The sequence below is a fragment of the Nuphar pumila genome, chromosome 10, assembly GCF_984573655.1.
Source record: "Nuphar pumila chromosome 10, dmNupPumi1.hap1.1, whole genome shotgun sequence".
NCBI classification, from domain to species: domain Eukaryota; kingdom Viridiplantae; phylum Streptophyta; class Magnoliopsida; order Nymphaeales; family Nymphaeaceae; genus Nuphar; species Nuphar pumila.
The window spans coordinates 6,708,287-6,727,782 of NC_143258.1; the positions used below are offsets into that span (position 1 = coordinate 6,708,287).

The following is a 19,496-nucleotide window of genomic DNA, read 5'->3' on the forward strand; positions in this document are numbered from 1 at the left end:
GTAATGTAATGTGTTCCTAAATCATGAAAAGGGTTTGCTTATTCCGTATTTCAAACCCTCCCCTGAAATCGAGTAACTGTTAGATCAAAAAAAAAAAAAGAAAAAAAGAAAAAAAAGGGAAACACCTCTCGTATAGTTTTGTTTAAACGGGTTACGTGTATGATCTGAGCAGAGATTTAGACGTTCGTGTGGAATTTCTCATTTCAAGTAATCTGAAAATAAAATGTGTCAAAGAAGGGCCATGTGTAATATAGACGTCATGGCTTCCTCAATACTAGCCAACAATAGAGCAAAGTTTGCAATTTAGAACTCAGTTGCAGTTGGGGTTATGTGTGTCGCAACCCCGTTAGTGAACAAACAGACCCTGCGTTACTAGTTCCAATCGTGAGACGTCCTTTGATTTATTAAAAATCTGATAGACAGATTAGCCCTACTCTTTGTTTTTTTGTTCCATATATAACTCACGCTTCATGGAGAGCTGCCAGCAAATTAATGTTGTAAGAGGACTAGAAACTCAATTAAACCAAAAATCTGGATAATAAAATTAGTTAATAGAAGAGATTTTTCTGGATTGATTTATGGGGAAGAGATTCCTTTTTGTTGTGGTCCAAGTTGCAGCATAGTGGGTATCACTCAAGGTATACAGGACACAAGTCTCACTAGTCATGATATGCCTGTATTTGAATTATACCATCAAACCACCAGATTGTATAAGGTTGCGTTGGGTAAGTAGTGATTGAATTGGCTTCTGGACTTTTACCGTATAATGGGTGGTATTTAGTAAATCAGATTCCAATGAATATATATATATATATATATATATATATATATATATATATATATATATATATATATATATATATTGGAAAATGAATGTTCAGATCACCACCTGGTTGGTTTTAGTGGGGTGTCTAGTGTGTACATGAGAACTTGAATTAATTTTTCAATACATACACGTAATGAGCATATGAAATAGTATTAAGAGGAAATTTCAAGTTACTTTATGTCCAGACCAAAGTGTCTCAACTATTACCTGTGCAAATGGTAATATTTAGTTACCCTCATAATATGTATAACACATGTTAGAGTTAGGCTGACTAAATACTCACCTAGATGGATATACACCCACGATTGTTTGTTCTCTTTTATTGTTAGAACTTCAGACGCTGTGGTGGTTCGCCTAATGACATAACCTAGTGGGATTTTAATTTGAATCCAGTTGTGGTTGCAGCCAGCAAGAGGTCAACTAGATGGCACGCTGCAGGGCCTCTTGTGACCTGCTGGGCCATGCCGGTTGGAGTCCAGTTAGACAGGTCTGAACTGATAGTGATGGCGGATGTGGTAGGGTTCAGTAGAACCGAGTTCTACTGTAGCCAATGTTTTGTGTTGGCAGAGTCATAGTGGTGAGTCAGCCGACCGAAACCACTGCTTTCGGTGGTACCACATAAATTGGTTTGCATAGTCATACTGGTTACAGTGGTTTCAATGGAGTGGACGGGTAGAGTGCTACCTAACCCATAATTGCTGAATATATATATATATATATATATATATATATATATATATATATATATATATATATATATATATATATATATATATGGACCCTCTTTACACTATGTGATGCGTAAGAAACCACCCACTGTTGTAATAGGCAGAAGGGGCTGGTAGCAACCACTTCCTTATTTGAACCATGCACATGGGTGATTCAGGGTGGAATGTACAAGGTTGTGAGAATCAAAGGAGCCAACTTGCTCGTTCACCTAGAAGGATCGTGGAGCATAACTCTAGAATGGTATAACTCGAGTTAGAATTTTGAATTATATGCCATGGGAAAGATAAGAATTTTGAGAACCAACTGACACAAGAAATCTTGGTCGGGTCAGCTGAGCATAGAATAAAGGTGAGAAAATAAAGAAAGATAATAAGTGTGAGAACTGGGTATACCAAAAAGGGTATATGTTACCGGTTTCTCAATGGGTTTCTGGGTACACCACGACGGTGTATGTTACTGGATTCCTGGGTTCTGGGTACACTGGATCACAGTGTATGTTACCAGACCCATGGTCCACTTTGGAGAGAGTGGATGGTACACACTCCGTAGGACATACCTGTATTGTGAGAGCGAGGCGGCTCACCCGGTCCCCAGTCCTCGGAGTTAGGGGACCAGGACCACCAGTGAGTCCTAGGTGGTGAGTCCAAGTCTTCTGCAGAAGAGTTTTGGGGTGCATCCAATGTTAGTCTTGCCAATTGGGGATCTCTCTCGATCGAGCACCGCGCCCCTTTTGGGTATCCGTACGGCTAGTTATACGGATCGTATGAACCTCCGTATAATCTCGGTCCGCTACGATGTCGAATGCCTGTGCGTACCCACAGGGTAAGAATGAACTGAAAATTAAAAAAAAAATGTGGTATTAACTAATGGGACCGATAGGAGTTCTTGTGAAATAAAACATGGAAAACTAAAATCATAGAATTCTCTTACTCAGAAACCACTTCAGACATGATGGTCTTACAAAGAAAAGCATGTTGACATAAGTACTAAATTTCGGGTAAATCAAAGTTCATACATACTTGTTCACATGACACTGCACATATGTAATTTAGTCTGTATCACTTACTCAGACAGTGGTTGTCTGATTCCTTTGTGGTTTACTATTTTCAGGTGAAGACATAAATGCACAATCAGAGTGAGGGCGGTGGCATCGTCAGGCGATCATGACACTACTACTTTTCTGTTTAATGTTTCTGGATATTTGAACTTGATGTAATAAACTTTGTTATGATGGAATAAGATTGAAGTTGTTAGTAGCTCCTCATTTATCTAGTTAAAGGTTTAAAAAAAAAATGAAATTTTTTTTTTTTTAGAATTTTCATTAAAAATTAAATGGGGTGTTACAATTATGGTATCAAAGCCAGACAAAAAAGTAGTAGTCATGACAGCCTCGACGGTCTGCCATCACTCTGTAAGTATATAATTTAAATATATCCACTAAAATTGTGCTTGGTTTGGCCATATTTAACATTAATCGAGTATCTGAAAACCACTACGTTTTGGAATAACTATAACACTAATTTTTTTTTATGTCTATGCCAATTAGATGGCATGGGCTAACAGGTGCAACGATATTCTCGAGACACTGCAAAACCTGGCTGGACTGGTGGGCCAACAGGCCACAACAATGCAACAAATGGGCACTAACTTACAACAAGTGGCCCATGACAAATCGAATGCAATCGGGACCATGTCGTACAAGAAATTCATGGATATGGATCCACCTGCGTTTCTAGGAAAGACCGATCCTGAAGCAGCGGAGTCCTGGGTGCGGGAAATAGAGAGGATTTTTCGAGTATTGGAAGTTCCGGCCGAACGACAGGTAGATTTTGGCACATATTGCCTGAAGGAACATGCAGAGAAGTGGTGGGAAACCACCCATGCAGTGAAGTTTCAGAATGGACCCGTGACATGGCCGCAGTTCGTGGAAGTGTTTAACAACACCTACTTTCCGAAACACGAGAGAACCAAGAAGATGCAGGAATTTCTCGACCTGCAACAAGGAGAAAGGACATTGGCAGAATACATCACGAAGTTTCACAGCCTAGAGCGTTATTGTCCCAATGTATACACGACGGACGAAGACCGGGCAATGAAATTTGCCCGAGGACTGAAAGCAGGACTCAGAAATCGCCTGTATACCCGAGGGCCAAAAACCCTCGATGAGGCTATTCAGGTAAAACACAACTAATAGATAATTGATGGAAAAAAAAAATCCTAACTTATATCGGTGAATGTCACCAACCCAGGTTGCTACATTACTTGAGGATGATTGGAAGGAAGGACAGAAGTTCCAGAAGAATCGCCCTGGAGTGCAAAAGCCAGAATTCAAGAAGAGGTTCAGTGGGAAAAAGTTCCACCCCTATGCTAAGAAACCAAGGCATTCCGGAGAAAATAAAACGGTTCAGACCCAAGGCCAGCGATGCCAGAAATGCAACCGTTTCCATCCGGGACAACAATGCCCTCGAGAGACTGGCGGCTGCCTTTACTGTGGAAAACTGGGGCACTATATCAGGGAGTGCCGCAAGAAACAGGCAGATGATGCAAAAAGGGCAAGTGGAGGTCAACAACCACAATCACAGCTGCAGGCACCGCCATCTCAGCAAGCAAATCAGAAGAAGATGGTTGGGAGAGTTTATGCGACCTCGGCAGAAGAACTTCAGAAGGGCGATTTGGTCCAAGGTACAGTTCTCATATCTGGACAAGCCGCTTTAGTACTCTTTGATTGTGGAGCAACACATTCTTTCATATCTGTTAATTTTGCTAAACAACTTAGGGCACCCACTGAATCACTGAAGCATGAATTGGTAGTTTATAATCCCATCGGGTTTAATGAACCATGTGTAAATTACATGCCAAACATACCAGTCGTGTTAGGAGAACAAACACTGCTTGCAAACCTAATCCTACTCGATATGACGGAATATGATGTCATATTAGGTATGGATTGGTTGTATGAACACTATGCCAGAATCTTGTGTAGAGAAGGTAGGGTGATCATATCCCGACCGAACGAACCAGAAGTTGGGTTTCGCCTTTCGAGACCAATCATCAAGCAGCGGATGATATCGGCCTTAAGAGCAAATAAGTATGTCCAGAGGGGAGATACTGCTTTCCTAGTAAACATAATTGGAGGTGAAGTTAAAGTCCAGATTCACGATCTGGATATCGTCAGAGACTTTTCCGATGTATTTCCGGATGAACTACCGGGGATACCTCCACCTCGAGAAGTGGAATTCGGAATTGACTTGGTACCAGGTACCAAGCCAATCTCCAGAGCACCTTACCGAATGGCGCCAGCAGAATTGGAAGAATTAAAGAAACAACTTCAAGAACTGATGGATCGAGGGTTCGTAAGACCAAGCATATCACCATGGGGAGCACCCATGTTGTTCGTGAAAAAGAAGGATGGATCCATGAGACTCTGTATTGATTACAGGATGCTCAATCAAGCGACAGTGAAAAACAAATATCCATTACCTCGCATTGAGGATCTATTTGATCAGTTAAGGAATGCTAAAGTCTTCTCAAAGATCGACTTGAGATCTGGCTATCATCAGTTGAGAATTAAAGATGAAGATATTCCAAAATCAGCTTTCCGCACTAGGTACGACCACTATGAATTCGTCGTGATGCCTTTTGGACTCACGAATGCCCCTGCTGCCTTCATGGACTTGATGAATAGAGTCTTTAGACCATACTTGGACACTTTTGTCATTGTTTTCATTGACGACATATTGATATACTCAGAAAGTGTGAATGAACATCGAGAGCATTTAAGGACTGTACTGGAGACTCTACGAGAACACCAGTTGTATGCCAAATTTTCAAAGTGCGAGTTCTGGCTCGACCAAGTTATGTTCCTTGGACACGTTATCTCCAAGGACGGTGTTTCGGTGGATCCAGCAAAGGTGGAGGCTGTAACTAATTGGGCTCCACCAAAGAATGTTAGCGAGATCAGGAGTTTTCTCGGGTTGGCAGGATATTATAGACGGTTTATTCAAGATTTCTCCAGAATCGCGATGCCAATGACGAAGCTCTTACGAAAAGGTGTGAAGTTCGTTTGGAGCGAAAAATGTGAAGAGAGTTTTCAGACCCTCAAGACAAAACTGACTACAGCCCCTGTGCTGACGTTACCCTCGGGAAGCGGTGGATTTGTGGTATATACTGACGCTTCGGGTACCGGATTGGGTTGTGTATTAATGCAACATGACAAGGTCATAGCATATGCGTCAAGGCAGTTGAAGACCCATGAGAGGAATTATCCTACACATGACCTGGAGTTAGCAGCAGTAGTGTTCGCTCTTAAAGTATGGAGGCATTACCTATATGGTGAGCAATTCGAAATATTTACAGATCATAAGAGTTTAAAATATTTGTTTTCGCAAAAAGAATTAAATATGAGACAACGGAGATGGCTCGAATTCATAAAAGATTATGAGTTCACCCTTTCCTACCATCCAGGAAAAGCGAACGTCGTAGCAGATGCTCTCAGTCGAAAGTCGGGCGGTGGATTGGCCAGTTTAATAAATATAGAATGGAAGTTGATAGAAGACCTTGCAGAATGGAGTCCATTCACAACAAGCTCCGGCACAATAAAAGTGAATAATCTCACTATACAACCAGAATTCAAAAAGAAGGTGATAGCAAAGCAGAAGGAAGATCCTCAGTACGGGAAGATGGAGACACTGGTTCAACAAGAAGATAATGAATTCAGGCGAAGAGAGGATGGAAGCATATGGATGCGGGAAAGACTATGGGTCCCCAGCGACCCAGAGTTGAGAGAAGAATTACTAGGTGAAGCCCACAAAAGCAAATACACCATTCACCCGGGAAGTACAAAAATGTTCAAGGATCTACAACGCGGATATTTGTGGAACGGAATGAAACGCGATATCGCTAGATACGTCGCGAAATGTTTGACTTGCCAACAAGTCAAGATTGAACATCAGAGACCCGGAGGTATGATGCAATTGATGGAAATTCCTCAATGGAAGTGGGAGAACATAACCATGGACTTCATAATGGGATTACCCCGTACACGGAGAAAACATGATGCCATTTGGGTCATCGTCGATAGACTAACCAAATCGGCACATTTTCTGCCGATGAGGAAGGGTCAATCATTGGAAAGCTTGACGGAGTTGTACATTCAAGAGATAGTCAGATTGCATGGAGTACCAATCTCCATTATTTCCGATCGAGATCCTCGATTCACTTCTCGATTGTGGCGACAACTTCAGTCTGCGCTGGGTACCAAATTAAAGTTTAGTACAGCTTTTCATCCCCAGACGGACGGACAATCAGAAAGGACCATACAAACATTGGAAGATATGTTGAGGGCTTGCATGTTGGATTGGAAAGGTGAGTGGGATACTCACGTGGTGCTAGCAGAGTTCGCGTACAACAATAGTTACCATGCAAGCATCGGAATGGCACCGTTTGAAGCTCTGTATGGGCGACCTTGTAGATCGCCAGTACATTGGAATGAGGTGGGAGAGAGAACAATTGAATCCCCTATAATACTCCAACATTATATAGAACAAATCCAAAAGATCCAGCATAGACTGCGTGCCGCTCAAAGTCGACAAAAGAGTCACGCGGATCAGCGACGCAAAGAGCTAGCATTTGAAGTTGGGGACAGGATATTTGTGAAAGTATCACCAACCAAGAGTGTTTTTCGGTTTGGTAAGAAGGGAAAGCTTAGTCCTCGATATGTAGGACCATTCAGCATATTAGAGAAGATCGGCGAAACGGCATATCGAGTGGAATTACCTCCGCAATTCGCAAACATTCACAATGTATTCCACATATCAATGTTGCGAAAGTATGTGCCAGATCCCTCCCACGTGATACAATTCGAGGATCTACAGGTACAAGAGGACTTGACGGTAGAGGAGCGACCCGTGGAAATCGTAGATCGTCGTGAAAGGGTGATGAGAAATAAGACCATCACATTAGTTAAAGTTCGCTGGCAACACCATGGGCTCGAAGAATGTACCTGGGAGCCCGAAGAAGCAATGAAAGAGAGATACCCTGACCTGTTTATATCTAACTTGTAACGAATTTCGCGGACGAAATTCTTTTTAGGGGGAAAGGATGTAAAACCTGCAAAATTTCTGACAATTTTCAAATTTAATAAAGGTTAAATTTGTTGGAATGGATACGATAAAAGGATGAAAAGTCGATCCAAATGGATCAAACGGATCCAACAATCGGATTCGAACAGTATATAGGGATTTAGATCTTGGATGGAGTCGAAACCCACTTAAAAAAATAAAATCCAGTTTCAAATTGTCAATTTCAACTACATTCACAAAGCGCATCTCGAAAATATCATCTCTTGCGATTATCGCCCATCACTGAAGTAGTTTTAGTTGAAAAGAAGTACAACCAAGTAAGAATTGGCGCACTGGTATGGTGGGTTGCCTCAACAGGAAGAGAGTGTGGTTCGAAACCCCATGGACACCCGAATATTTTTAGAAAATGGTATTTTTGTAAAATGCATCAAAAGAGGACAAATGAGATATTGTTGCAAGGTATTGCAACGAAACACAATCTGGTGCAATGGTGGGGCTAGTTACCCATTCGGATGGAGACCTCAGTTCAAAACCCCAGGGCACCAATAATAATAAAGAACATTTTTTTTATATATATAGGATTAACGTTTTTTTTTTCCTCCTCTCTCTAATTGGGCGTTTCAACTTCCCATTTAAGGAGACTTAAATGGGGAAAGGGGGTGACGCCCAAAGGAATGGGCGTTTTTCCCAACTTGGAAGCCCAACCAAGAAAAAAATATATAAATAAGAAATCAAGGTGGAATTAAAGGAGGAATTTAATCCGGAGGTAAAGGCGATTTTTTTTTAGGAAAGGGCTGAACGTTGGGCCACCTTGGAAGCCCAACAGTCCAGCAATTGGGAAGGCTGCAATAAAAAAAAACCATATTAATTTTACATTTTTTTTAGGAAACCCTACAACAACTAACGAGGTACCTTGGAACCCAAGGCCTCTTGCTCTCTCTCTCACAACCCCTTCAGCCCAAACGTGTGACCTTCCTTCCCTCTCCCCTTCAGTCCAACCAGCTGAACGACTTCCCACCATTGATCTCGGCAAGGAGTTGGTGCACGGCTACCGGACGTCCGCGAGGAAGGCGAACATTTTTCCGGTGGATTCACGCTCACACGAGGTAAGGGATACACAACTAAATACATATTTGTAATGTAATGCGTTCCTAAATCATGAAAAGGGTTTGCTTATTCCGTATTTCAAACCCTCCCCTGAAATCGAGTAACTGTTAGATCAAAAAAAGAAAAAAGAAAAAAAGAAAAAAAAAAGGGAAACACCTCTCGTATAGTTTTGTTTAAACGGGTTACGTGTATGATCTGAGCAGAGATTTAGACGTTCGTGTGGAATTTCTCATTTCAAGTAATCTGAAAATAAAATGTGTCAAAGAAGGGCCATGTGTAATATAGACGTCATGGCTTCCTCAATAATAGCCAACAATAGAGCAAAGTTTGCAATTTAGAACTCAGTTGCAGTTGGGGTTATGTGTGTCGCAACCCCGTTAGTGAACAAACAGACCCTGCGTTACTAGTTCCAATCGTGAGACGTCCTTTGATTTATTAAAAATCTGATAGACAGATTAGCCCTACTCTTTGTTTTTTTGTTCCATATATAACTCACGCTTCATGGAGAGCTGCCAGCAAATTAATGTTGTAAGAGGACTAGAAACTCAATTAAACCAAAAATCTGGATAATAAAATTAGTTAATAGAAGAGTTTTTTCTGGATCGATTTATGGGGAAGAGATTCCTTTTTGTTGTGGTCCAAGTTGCAGCATAGTGGGTATCACTCAAGGTATACAGGACACAAGTCTCACTAGTCATGATATGCCTGTATTTGAATTATACCATCAAACCACCAGATTGTATAAGGTTGGGTTGGGTAAGTAGTGATTGAATTGGCTTCTGGACTTTTACCGTATAATGGGTGGTATTTAGTAAATCAGATTCCAATGAATATATATATATATATATATATATATATATATATATATATATATATATATATATATATATATATATATATATATATATATTGGAAAATGAATGTTCAGATCACCACCTGGTTGGTTTTAGTGGGGTGTCTAGTGTGTACATGAGAACTTGAATTAATTTTTTAATACATACACGTAATGAGCATATGAAATAGTATTAAGAGGAAATTTCAAGTTACTTTATGTCCAGACCAAAGTGTCTCAACTATTACCTGTGCAAATGATAATATTTAGTTACCCTCATAATATGTATAACACATGTTAGAGTTAGGCTGACTAAATACTCACCTAGATGGATATACACCCACGATTGTTTGTTCTCTTTTATTGTTAGAACTTCAGACGCTGTGGTGGTTCGCCTAATGACATAACCTAGTGGGATTTTAATTTGAATCCAGTTGTGGTTGCAGCCAGCAAGAGGTCAACTAGATGGCACGCTGCAGGGCCTCTTGTGACCTGCTGGGCCATGCCGGTTGGAGTCCAGTTAGATAGGTCTGGACTGATAGTGATGGCGGATGTGGTAGGGTTCAGTAGAACCGAGTTCTACTGTGGCCAACGTTTTGTGTTGGCAGAGTCATAGTGGTGAGTCAGCCGACCGAAACCACTGCTTTCGGTGGTACCACATAAATCGGTTTGCATAGTCATACTGGTTACAGTGGTTTCAATGGAGTGGACGGGTAGAGTGCTACCTAACCCATAACTGCTGAATATATATATATATATATATATATATATATATATATATATATATATATATATATATATATATATATATATATATATATATATATATATATATATATATATATATATATATATATATATATATATATGGACCCTCTTTACACTATGTGATGCGTAAGAAACCACCCACTGTTGTAATAGGCAGAAGGGGCTGGTAGCAACCACTTCCTTATTTGAACCATGCACATGGGTGATTCAGGGTGGAATGTACAAGGTTGTGAGAATCAAAGGAGCCAACTTGCTCGTTCACCTAGAAGGATCGTGGAGCATAACTCTAGAATGGTATAACTCGAGTTAGAATTTTGAATTATATGCCATGGGAAAGATAAGAATTTTGAGAACCAACTGACACAAGAAATCTTGGTCGGGTCAGCTGAGCATAGAATAAAGGTGAGAAAATAAAGAAAGATAATAAGTGTGAGAACTGGGTATACCAAAAAGGGTATATGTTACCGGTTTCTCAATGGGTTTCTGGGTACACCACGACGGTGTATGTTACTGGATTCCTGGGTTCTGGGTACACTGGATCACAGTGTATGTTACCAGACCCATGGTCCACTTTGGAGAGAGTGGATGGTACACACTCCGTAGGACATACCTGTATTGTGAGAGCGAGGCGTCTCACCCGGTCCCTAGTCCTCGGAGTTAGGGGACCAGGACCACCAGTGAGTCCTAGGTGGTGAGTCCAAGTCTTCTGCAGAAGAGTTTTGGGGTGCATCCAATGTTAGTCTTGCCAATTGGGGATCTCTCTCGGTCGAGCACCGCGCCCCTTTTGGGTATCCGTACAGCTAGTTATACGGATCGTATGAACCTCCGTATAATCTCGGTCCGCTACGATGTCGAATGCCTGTGCGTACCCACAGGGTAAGAATGAACTGAAAATTAAAAAAAAAAAATGTGGTATTAACTAATGGGACCGATAGGAGTTCTTGTGAAATAAAACATGGAAAACTAAAATCATAGAATTCTCTTACTCAGAAACCACTTCAGACATGATGGTCTTAAAAAGAAAAGCATGTTGACATAAGTACTAAATTTCGGGTAAATCAAAGTTCATACATACTTGTTCACATGACACTGCACATATGTAATTTAGTCTGTATCACTTACTCAGACAGTGGTAGTCTGATTCCTTTGTGGTTTACTATTTTCAGGTGAAGACATAAATGCACAATCAGAGTGAGGGCGGTGGCATCGTCAGGCGATCATGACACTACTACTTTTCTGTTTAATGTTTCTGGATATTTGAACTTGATGTAATAAACTTTGTTATGATGGAATAAGATTGAAGTTCTTAGTAGCTCCTCATTTATCTAGTTAAAGGTTTTAAAAAAAAAAAACGAAAAAAAAAAATTTAGAATTTTCATTAAAAATTAAATGGGGTGTTACAAAATCTATTTTTTTATATATATGATTTATATTTTAGTGATTTTATATTTTAATTTTTAATTTTATGTAATTTATTTAGTGAATGCATGTTGAATATATTTTTCTTCTTATATATGATTTAGAATTTAGGGGTTTTACATTTTAATTCTTAATTTTATGTAATTTATTTAGTAAATGCATGCTAAATCTATTTTTCTTATATATGATTTAGATTTTAGGGGTTTTATATTTTAATTTCTAATTTTGTATAATTTTTTCAGTGACTGCATACTAAATTTATTTATTTTATCTTATATATGATTTAAATTTTAAGGATTTTACATATTAATTCTTAATTTTGTATAATTTATTTAGTGAATCTATGCTAAATCTATTTTTTCTTATATATGATTAGAATTTAGAGGTTTTACATTTTAAGTCTTAATTTTGTATAATTTATTCATTGAATGCATGCTAAATCGGTTGTTTTTCTTATATATGATTTAGAATTTAGGAATTTTATATTTTAATTCCTAATTTTGTGTAATTTATTCAGTGAATGCATGCTAAATTAATTTTTTTCTTATATATGATGTAAATTTTATGGGTTTTACATTTTAATTTCTAATTTTGTGTAATTTATTTAGTGAATGCATGCTAATTTTGTTTTTTCTTTTTACGTATAATTTTGATTTTAGTGGTTCTGCATTTTAATTGCTAATTTAGAAATATATTCTGCGATGCATGCTAAATCTCATTTTTTTCTTATATATTATTTATATTTTAGGGGTTTTAATTTTAATTTCTAATTTTGTATAATTTACTCAATGAATGCATGCTAAAATAAATTTTTTTCTTATATATGATTTTGAATTTAAGGGTTTTATTTTTACTTCCTAATTTTATGTAATTTATTCAATAAATAAATGCTAAATGTATTTTTCTTCTTATATATGATTTAGAATTTAAGGGTTTTACATTTTAATTCATAATTTTATATAATTTATTCAGTGAATGCTTGCTAATTCTGTTTTTTTCTCTCTAATTTAGAAATATATTTTGTCAATGTATGCTAAATCAATTTTTTTATGATTTAGATTTTAGGGGTTTATATTTTAATTCTTAATTTTATGTAATTTATTTAGTGAGTGCATGCTAAATCTGTTATCATGTGTAACTTAAAATTGTGGGGTTTTGCATTTTAATTGATAATTTTATTATTTATTTAGTTAATATATGTTAAATCTGTTTTTTTTTATATCATTTAGATTTGAACTTATTATTTAGTTTTTAATAGATGAAAAATCTTACACTAGTATCATCACAAGCATTAACACAAAAATCTTAAATGCATATGAATCATCAAGTATTTGCTATATTATATTGACAATGTAGTATTGTTTATGGTAACTGACAAATCATCAATGCATGTCTTTCTAGTACAACAGGTAGACCTTCGCCCGAGACAAGAGGGCGTACGCGTGCTTTGGCTGTTGTAGGCCTTCACTTGAGATAAAAGCATAAGGTTGTCATTAATAAGTATGGACAACTCATAGGGCGAGATGCACAATACCTTAGCAGCTTCATAGGAACCATCTCACAAGATTCTTGTTAGACACCTTTACATTTTTTTACCTGGCGTGCATGATCAATTTCTTACAAGAAGGATGTTTGGGCTTCAATTCTTTAATGGAAAAAGTTTATCTACCTAAAAATGAAGGAGGCATGTGACAATGGCGCTTTGGTAATATAACACTCAAGAATTTTAACAAAAAAATACATAAATTTTTTTTTTAAATATGAGGTCTCATTTATGGATTTGTCTTAACCAAATCAAGCTCTAAGGAGTCTGCTTATGCAAGCACCGGCATTTACTAGCTCCCTAGAACAACATTCAAGACAAGACAACTAATTGATAAATCATGATTGTTTCGAAATCACAATGAAAATATTATTTTGAAACCAGTTAAACATTTTGAGCGAGCTATAGGTATAAAAAAATGTCACCACCAAATCATAATAAATACAGTTCATTTATTTCATAAAACAATTATTTATGAATCTAAATTAAATAAAAAAAAATAAAAAAATCTAAAAAGTTTGTCAGGGATTAATAGTTTGTTCGTATGGCACTCCGTAGCACCTGCAATTGCTCCAGCTCAACTATCTGTATTTATTGATTTTAAAATATGAGGTTATACTTTTATAGTCTGAGTAGTAAAACACGTCAACAAGGCATATATACATAACACAAAGCATACATGCACATGCAATTGATAATCATAAGCATTTAATCAAATAGTTAAATTCAAGGAACATTATATGTAAATATATCAGTTAAATATAACATAAGCAAGAGCATGCTTTAAGCATAAATGTAATTATGAACATGCATGTAATATTTGTAAAGTGTCCCCAATCAACTAATGCATTGTTTCACTTTTTAACAACTCAATGGGTATATCAAAGAGCCCTATAACCCAATCCAAACCACTTGAGGTATATTATTCAATGCATTTTAATTAAACCGAGTAACTGGCTGACCTAAACCCATCTGGGAGCGATCTAATTTTGAGATTAACTCACCAGTGGCTACACATAAGATAGATTTGAACTCTGCTGGACATACCAGTTAGGACTCGTTTAGGTAGTTTGTCCCCTTAAATCCATGGATTGGGACCAATAAGACCTGCCCATAAAGAAAAATAGGGTCCATGCAAGTTGTACCCCTGCCCTCTCCAAGACAGGTTAGAGAAGTCCGATCACACAGGTTCAATAACTAATTTTGCCTGAAACAGCTAATGTGATCCATCATTCTGCAATTTCAGAGTCTACTTTCGCCCAAAAATTGCTAATAGGGTTCTCTTTATTAAAGCCATAGGTCAGTTCAGTTGGGTTGTCCACCCACATTGTGGTCGCTGGTGGGCCTGCTGACAAATCTTTGATGTCTTACAAGGCCATCAGGTTGATCTAGTTTTCCTACTAAAAACAAAGCGCATAGAGGACAAAATACATTAAATAGTTAAGGAGTTTCTTGGTTTTGAAATATCGGGGAACTTTGAGGCAACAGAGCATAGTAGAATTGTCTTCATTTGGAATCCAAACACGATAAAAGTAGAAGTGGTGTATTGTTTGGATCAGCTCATGATTGGCGTAGCTGAATGGTGAGATGAGATTATTATGGCCTTCGGAGTGTATGGCAGAAACAAAGCTATTAGAAGAAGCAAGTAGTGGCAACAATTACAGCAACACGTTCATAGATAGTCTCAGGGGACTAGAACACAACCAGACAATCTTTGGAACGAATGGGATCCTGGTTTGGAAACGTTGACAATGAGCAGTTCAATCATATGATAGAGGAATGTGGTTTCATAGAGATTCAGATCCCAAACACAGTGATGACTTGGCATAACCAACAAAAGGGCCTGTTCTTTCTGGTCATCTGGATAAGTGTCTGGTTAATGATCAGTGGGTGCAGAGATTTTCGAACACAGAAGGGAAGTTGATCCCCAAAGTCATATCAAATCATAATGGGAAGCAGATCACTTATGCCCCCATTTCAAACTGCTCACCTCCTCTAAATTTTTTAAGTGTTGGGCACTTAGAAACAAATGTGAACAAATCATTAAAGCTAGTTGGAAAATTGAACCAAGGGGATGAGATATGTTTGTGCTTACCACCCTGTTGGCTACGACAAAAAAGAACTTAATAAGATGGGCTAAATTCTCTTTTGGGGCCATCCCAAAAAGAATTAAGAACATCAGTGAAGAGCTGGAAGCCTGCCAACAATTGGTAGATAAAGGGGATCCTGAAGGACTATCAAAAGAACTAAAATTTGAAGGATGAGCTCGACTTACTACATGAAATTGAGGAATCAATGTGAAAGCAAAAAGCAAGGTGTTGATGGTTAGAGAAGGGGGACCTCAACGCGTCCTTCCATTCATTATACAATAGGAACATCAAGAGGAATCACATTACCTTAATAACTCTGGATGATGGTGATGAGTTGTGGAGCCTGATTCAGAGAGGGGGGTCCGGGGGCTCTCCCCTGGCATGGGTCCCGTTGCACGGTCAATGGAAGGGGGTCTAGGGGGGCCGCCCTTGGCGGGGGGGTCTTCCGGGGGCAGCGCCCTCGAAAGATTTTTTTTATTATTTGGGCTTATGTGTGAGACCGGGTTTCTTATGGATCCAACCCGCCTTGTTTAGGTTTAGGGTTGTCGCCCTTTGCCTTGTATAAATTCTTTCTTTTCTCTCTCTCTCTCTCTTGTAACAATTGGAAAAGAGCAATAAGATTTCTCTGGACCGCCGTGGTTTTTTACTCTCTCGGTTTTGAGGGAAGGTTTTTTCACGTAAATCCGTGTCTCTCTTCTTTGTGATTTGATTGTTCTTGTTTATTCGTTTTCTTGCTTGAGCGTTTTCTAACATATGGATCTAGAGTAAAAGAGGTGGAAGGGATTAAAGAGGAGGCAATGATTTTTTTTGCGAATCTCTTCAATATGACCGATATGACTATGAACATCTTCTCAGGAGATATAGAACCAAGAGTAAGGGTTGAGGAAAATGCACTCCTAGAAAAAGTTACTGATGCAGGAGTTAAAAGTACAGTTTTTAAGCTCAAAGGGGATGATGGTTCGGGGCCTGACGACTTCCCTGTAACTAAAGCAGTCAAGAACTCTTTCCTCCTAGGTAAACTGCTTAAAAAAATCAATTGTATGAATATAGCCTTGATTCCAAAGATGGAAGGGGCAAACAAATTGTCTTAATTCTGCCCTATAAGGACATGTAATTATATATACAAGTTGCTCACCAAGATTTTAGTCAATAGGATGAAGGAGATTTTAAACAGAATTATAAGTCCGAATCAACAAGCTTTCCTGAAAGGGCGTAGCATTCAGGAGAGTGTTCTCATGGCTCACGAGATGATGGACTCAATGTTCTTAGAGTAAGAAAAAGGGAGTGATTTTCAAGACCGACCTGGCGAAGGCTTATGACAGGGTGGATTGTGCTCAATGTTCTTGAGTAAGAAAAAGGGAGTGATTTTCAAGACCAACTTGGCGAAGGCTTATGACATGGTGGATTGGGACTTTCTTGAAGATACATTTTTTTTTTTGTATTTGGAAGAAGTTGGACAAAAAATCATGGGATGTATTAGATCTCTATCCTATGAAATGATAGTTATGCATTATTTTTTCTAAGAGACCACAAGCAATCCATTCATCACTTTCTAGAGATCATGGCATCTTTTGAGGCAGCTTCAGGGCTTAAAATTAGCAGAGAAAAGACTATTTTCATTACTTGTAACATGCCTCATAGCATAGAAGATACTATAGCAAGGTGAAGTGGGTGACAACCACGTAAACTCCCTCTCACTTACCTGGGGCTGCCCATATTCAGAGAAAATTTGAGAAAGGTAATGTGTGAACTTTTGATAAATAAGTCTAAAATGGAGATGTGGAATGGTAAGCAACTTTCACAAGCAGTGACACTGTTCTCATCAGGGCAGTACTCCAATCCTTCCCTCTTTATTGGATGGGATCCCTCATGCTTCCAGCTTGCATATCCTCAACCATGGAGAAAATTTTATGTAATTTTCTGTGACAACACAGGAAAAATCATCCCCACCTTATGTGCTGGGAAAGCATTTGTAAACCTCGAGATGAGGGATGATCAGGCATTTGAAGCCTAAAGGAAATGAACATAGTCTACCTAGCGAAATTGGCTTGGAAGGTGGCGAATCAGGTTGACACTCCTTGGATCCGGTTAGTTCGAAGCAAGTATCACAAGTTGGAATCCATGTGTATGCCAAAAAAAATAAACTTAGATCTCATGGATGGAAGGGAGTTAAACAGGAGGCAGCTGCAATTTTAGATCATGTTAGATAGAAAATCAGGAGGGTGGGGGTGGAGGTACACAGGTGAAATTCTGGTTTGATCCTTGGTGCCCCCAAGGGCCACTTGTGAATTTACTATCCATCAACACTAAACAAATTCTATATCACATCCTAAGAACCTTCAAGGTATGCCATGAACTGGATGCCTCACAGGTTCCTAACTGCTGCTATGTAGAAACCAGTGTGAGGGCCCCTGACTCTTTGAAGTCACTAATTAATACCCAGAAATGGGTGCCAAGCCTCTCTGATTGTATGATGTGGCTTCCTAAAGATGTCTTCTTGAGCAAGTCGGTATGTGATACGATCATATCACATGTCCAAAAAATGATTTTTTTTTTTATATTTTGCTTGGGTCAAAAAAGCCTTTCTCAAGGCGGGCATTGAGCAAGCATCTTCTCACGCAGGAAAGACTTCGCAAACTAGGACATCATTTCCCAAGCAGATGTGAATTTTGTGCAGCAACAAGTGAAGAATCAGGTCATGTCTTCCTTCTATGCCCAGTAACAACAGGATTATGGAGGATTATAACTAACTTATACAGTGCTCAATGGCGATCCACAAGTAACCTGACAAATGATATTCAAACTTGGTTTGTTGCCAAATTCAAAAAGAAAACTGTGGTGGAGCAGGGAGAGGACTTTCCAAATAGCAATCTGGGTTTTATGAAAAATGAGAAACTTGCAGATTTTTGGTGCAGAAAGACGATCTGCGAGACAACTTAAAAAAGAAAGGCTCATGACAGTGAAAGAACATGTACTTCAAGTGCTCAACAACTCTAAAGAAACTATAGCTGCACAATGGACGAGTTTATTTTGCTGGTTTCCTCCAAAACTTGGCTGGATGCAGGTAAGTATATGTGGAATTTTTTGGACAGGATGGAATTTTGGGTATACTATTCAGAGCCACTGGTTATCATATCATGGCAGGGTCTTTTCGAACAAAATGCTGTGGGTGGTTGTACATACTGTCATTAGTTAAATCTGATTCTACAGTGATTATAGAATCAGGCAGAGTAGATCTGGTGGTTAAAAAAAATAGAAGAGATACATGCTATACTATACCTCAGGAATTGAGGCATTTTCGTACAGTTGAGTTGATATTCAGAAACCAAAATTTAACTCAAATTATACAGTTAGAGTCTCAGTGAAATTAGTGAGGGGGGGAATCAAGAAATCATGGAAGGATCACCCCCCAGATTGGTCTCATGGAAAGGATAATGTATGAAATATTGTAATGGAATTTTATATGAATGAATCTGGTAAGGGTTTGCCTAACCCCAGCTTGCCTTTCGAATATATATGTATATTTGTGGCAGTAGGTGCTTGCGATACTTGCTTGACGGATTTTTCTGCTCTTCCGGTGTTTTTTTCGCAGTTCTGACCCAATAAATGTGTTGGGCATGGTTGATTTACAAAGAATCCACATCTGGATCATGTGTTTTCGATGAAAAAAATGATATTTGGTGCCTCAAAATTTTACAAAGATTTTGGACGATTGATTTTTCAAACCTTATAAAAACCCACCCATGTGTCGGAATAGAACACTTCAAGAGCTGATCCCTATAAAATCAAGTACATAGATCACATCTGTACAGTCAGAATTTTAAAAAAAAAATTGAAAAACCCATCAAGCACGTATCACAAGCACCTAATGTTCAAGCACCTACGCTCTACTCATTTGTGACATACCACAACTTTAAGATGATGCCCCAACTTGAACCCTAACCCTATTAAACTTCCCATTGCAAATTATCACCATAAGACTTGAATTTAATGATATTTTGTTTCCCAAAATCTTGACATTCAGGATCATGAGCAGACATTTTTATATTATTGCAGAACATAAATTCACAATCATAATTTTCATCTCCTTTGAACTCGTCAA

At 38.4% G+C, this 19,496-nt stretch overlaps 1 protein-coding gene across 1 annotated transcript; it reads left to right on the forward strand.

Moving 5' to 3' along the window:
- Positions 1–3,245: 3,245 nt before the first annotated feature.
- On the forward strand, positions 3,246–10,190 carry LOC149823397 (uncharacterized). The gene is made up of 5 exons (XM_090019951.1): positions 3,246–3,731; positions 3,805–4,813; positions 5,306–5,887; positions 6,020–6,517; positions 10,009–10,190. The coding sequence occupies exons 1-5, from the start codon at positions 3,246–3,248 to the stop codon at positions 10,188–10,190; spliced, it is 2,757 nt and encodes a 918-aa protein (XP_089876077.1).
- The last annotated feature ends 9,306 nt before the right edge of the window (positions 10,191–19,496 follow it).

Excerpts from the sequence above, each read along its gene's own strand:
- LOC149823397 (XM_090019951.1), top strand. The coding sequence starts at position 3,246 with ATGTCGTACAAGAAATTCATGGATATGGATCCACCTGCGTTTCTAGGA. Across the intron at positions 4,814-5,305 it reads CGGAATTGACTTGGTACCAG|AAAGTGTGAATGAACATCGA; the intron begins GTACCAAGCCAA and ends TGATATACTCAG. Across the intron at positions 6,518-10,008 it reads TGAACATCAGAGACCCGGAG|TTGTGGTTGCAGCCAGCAAG; the intron begins GTATGATGCAAT and ends ATTTGAATCCAG.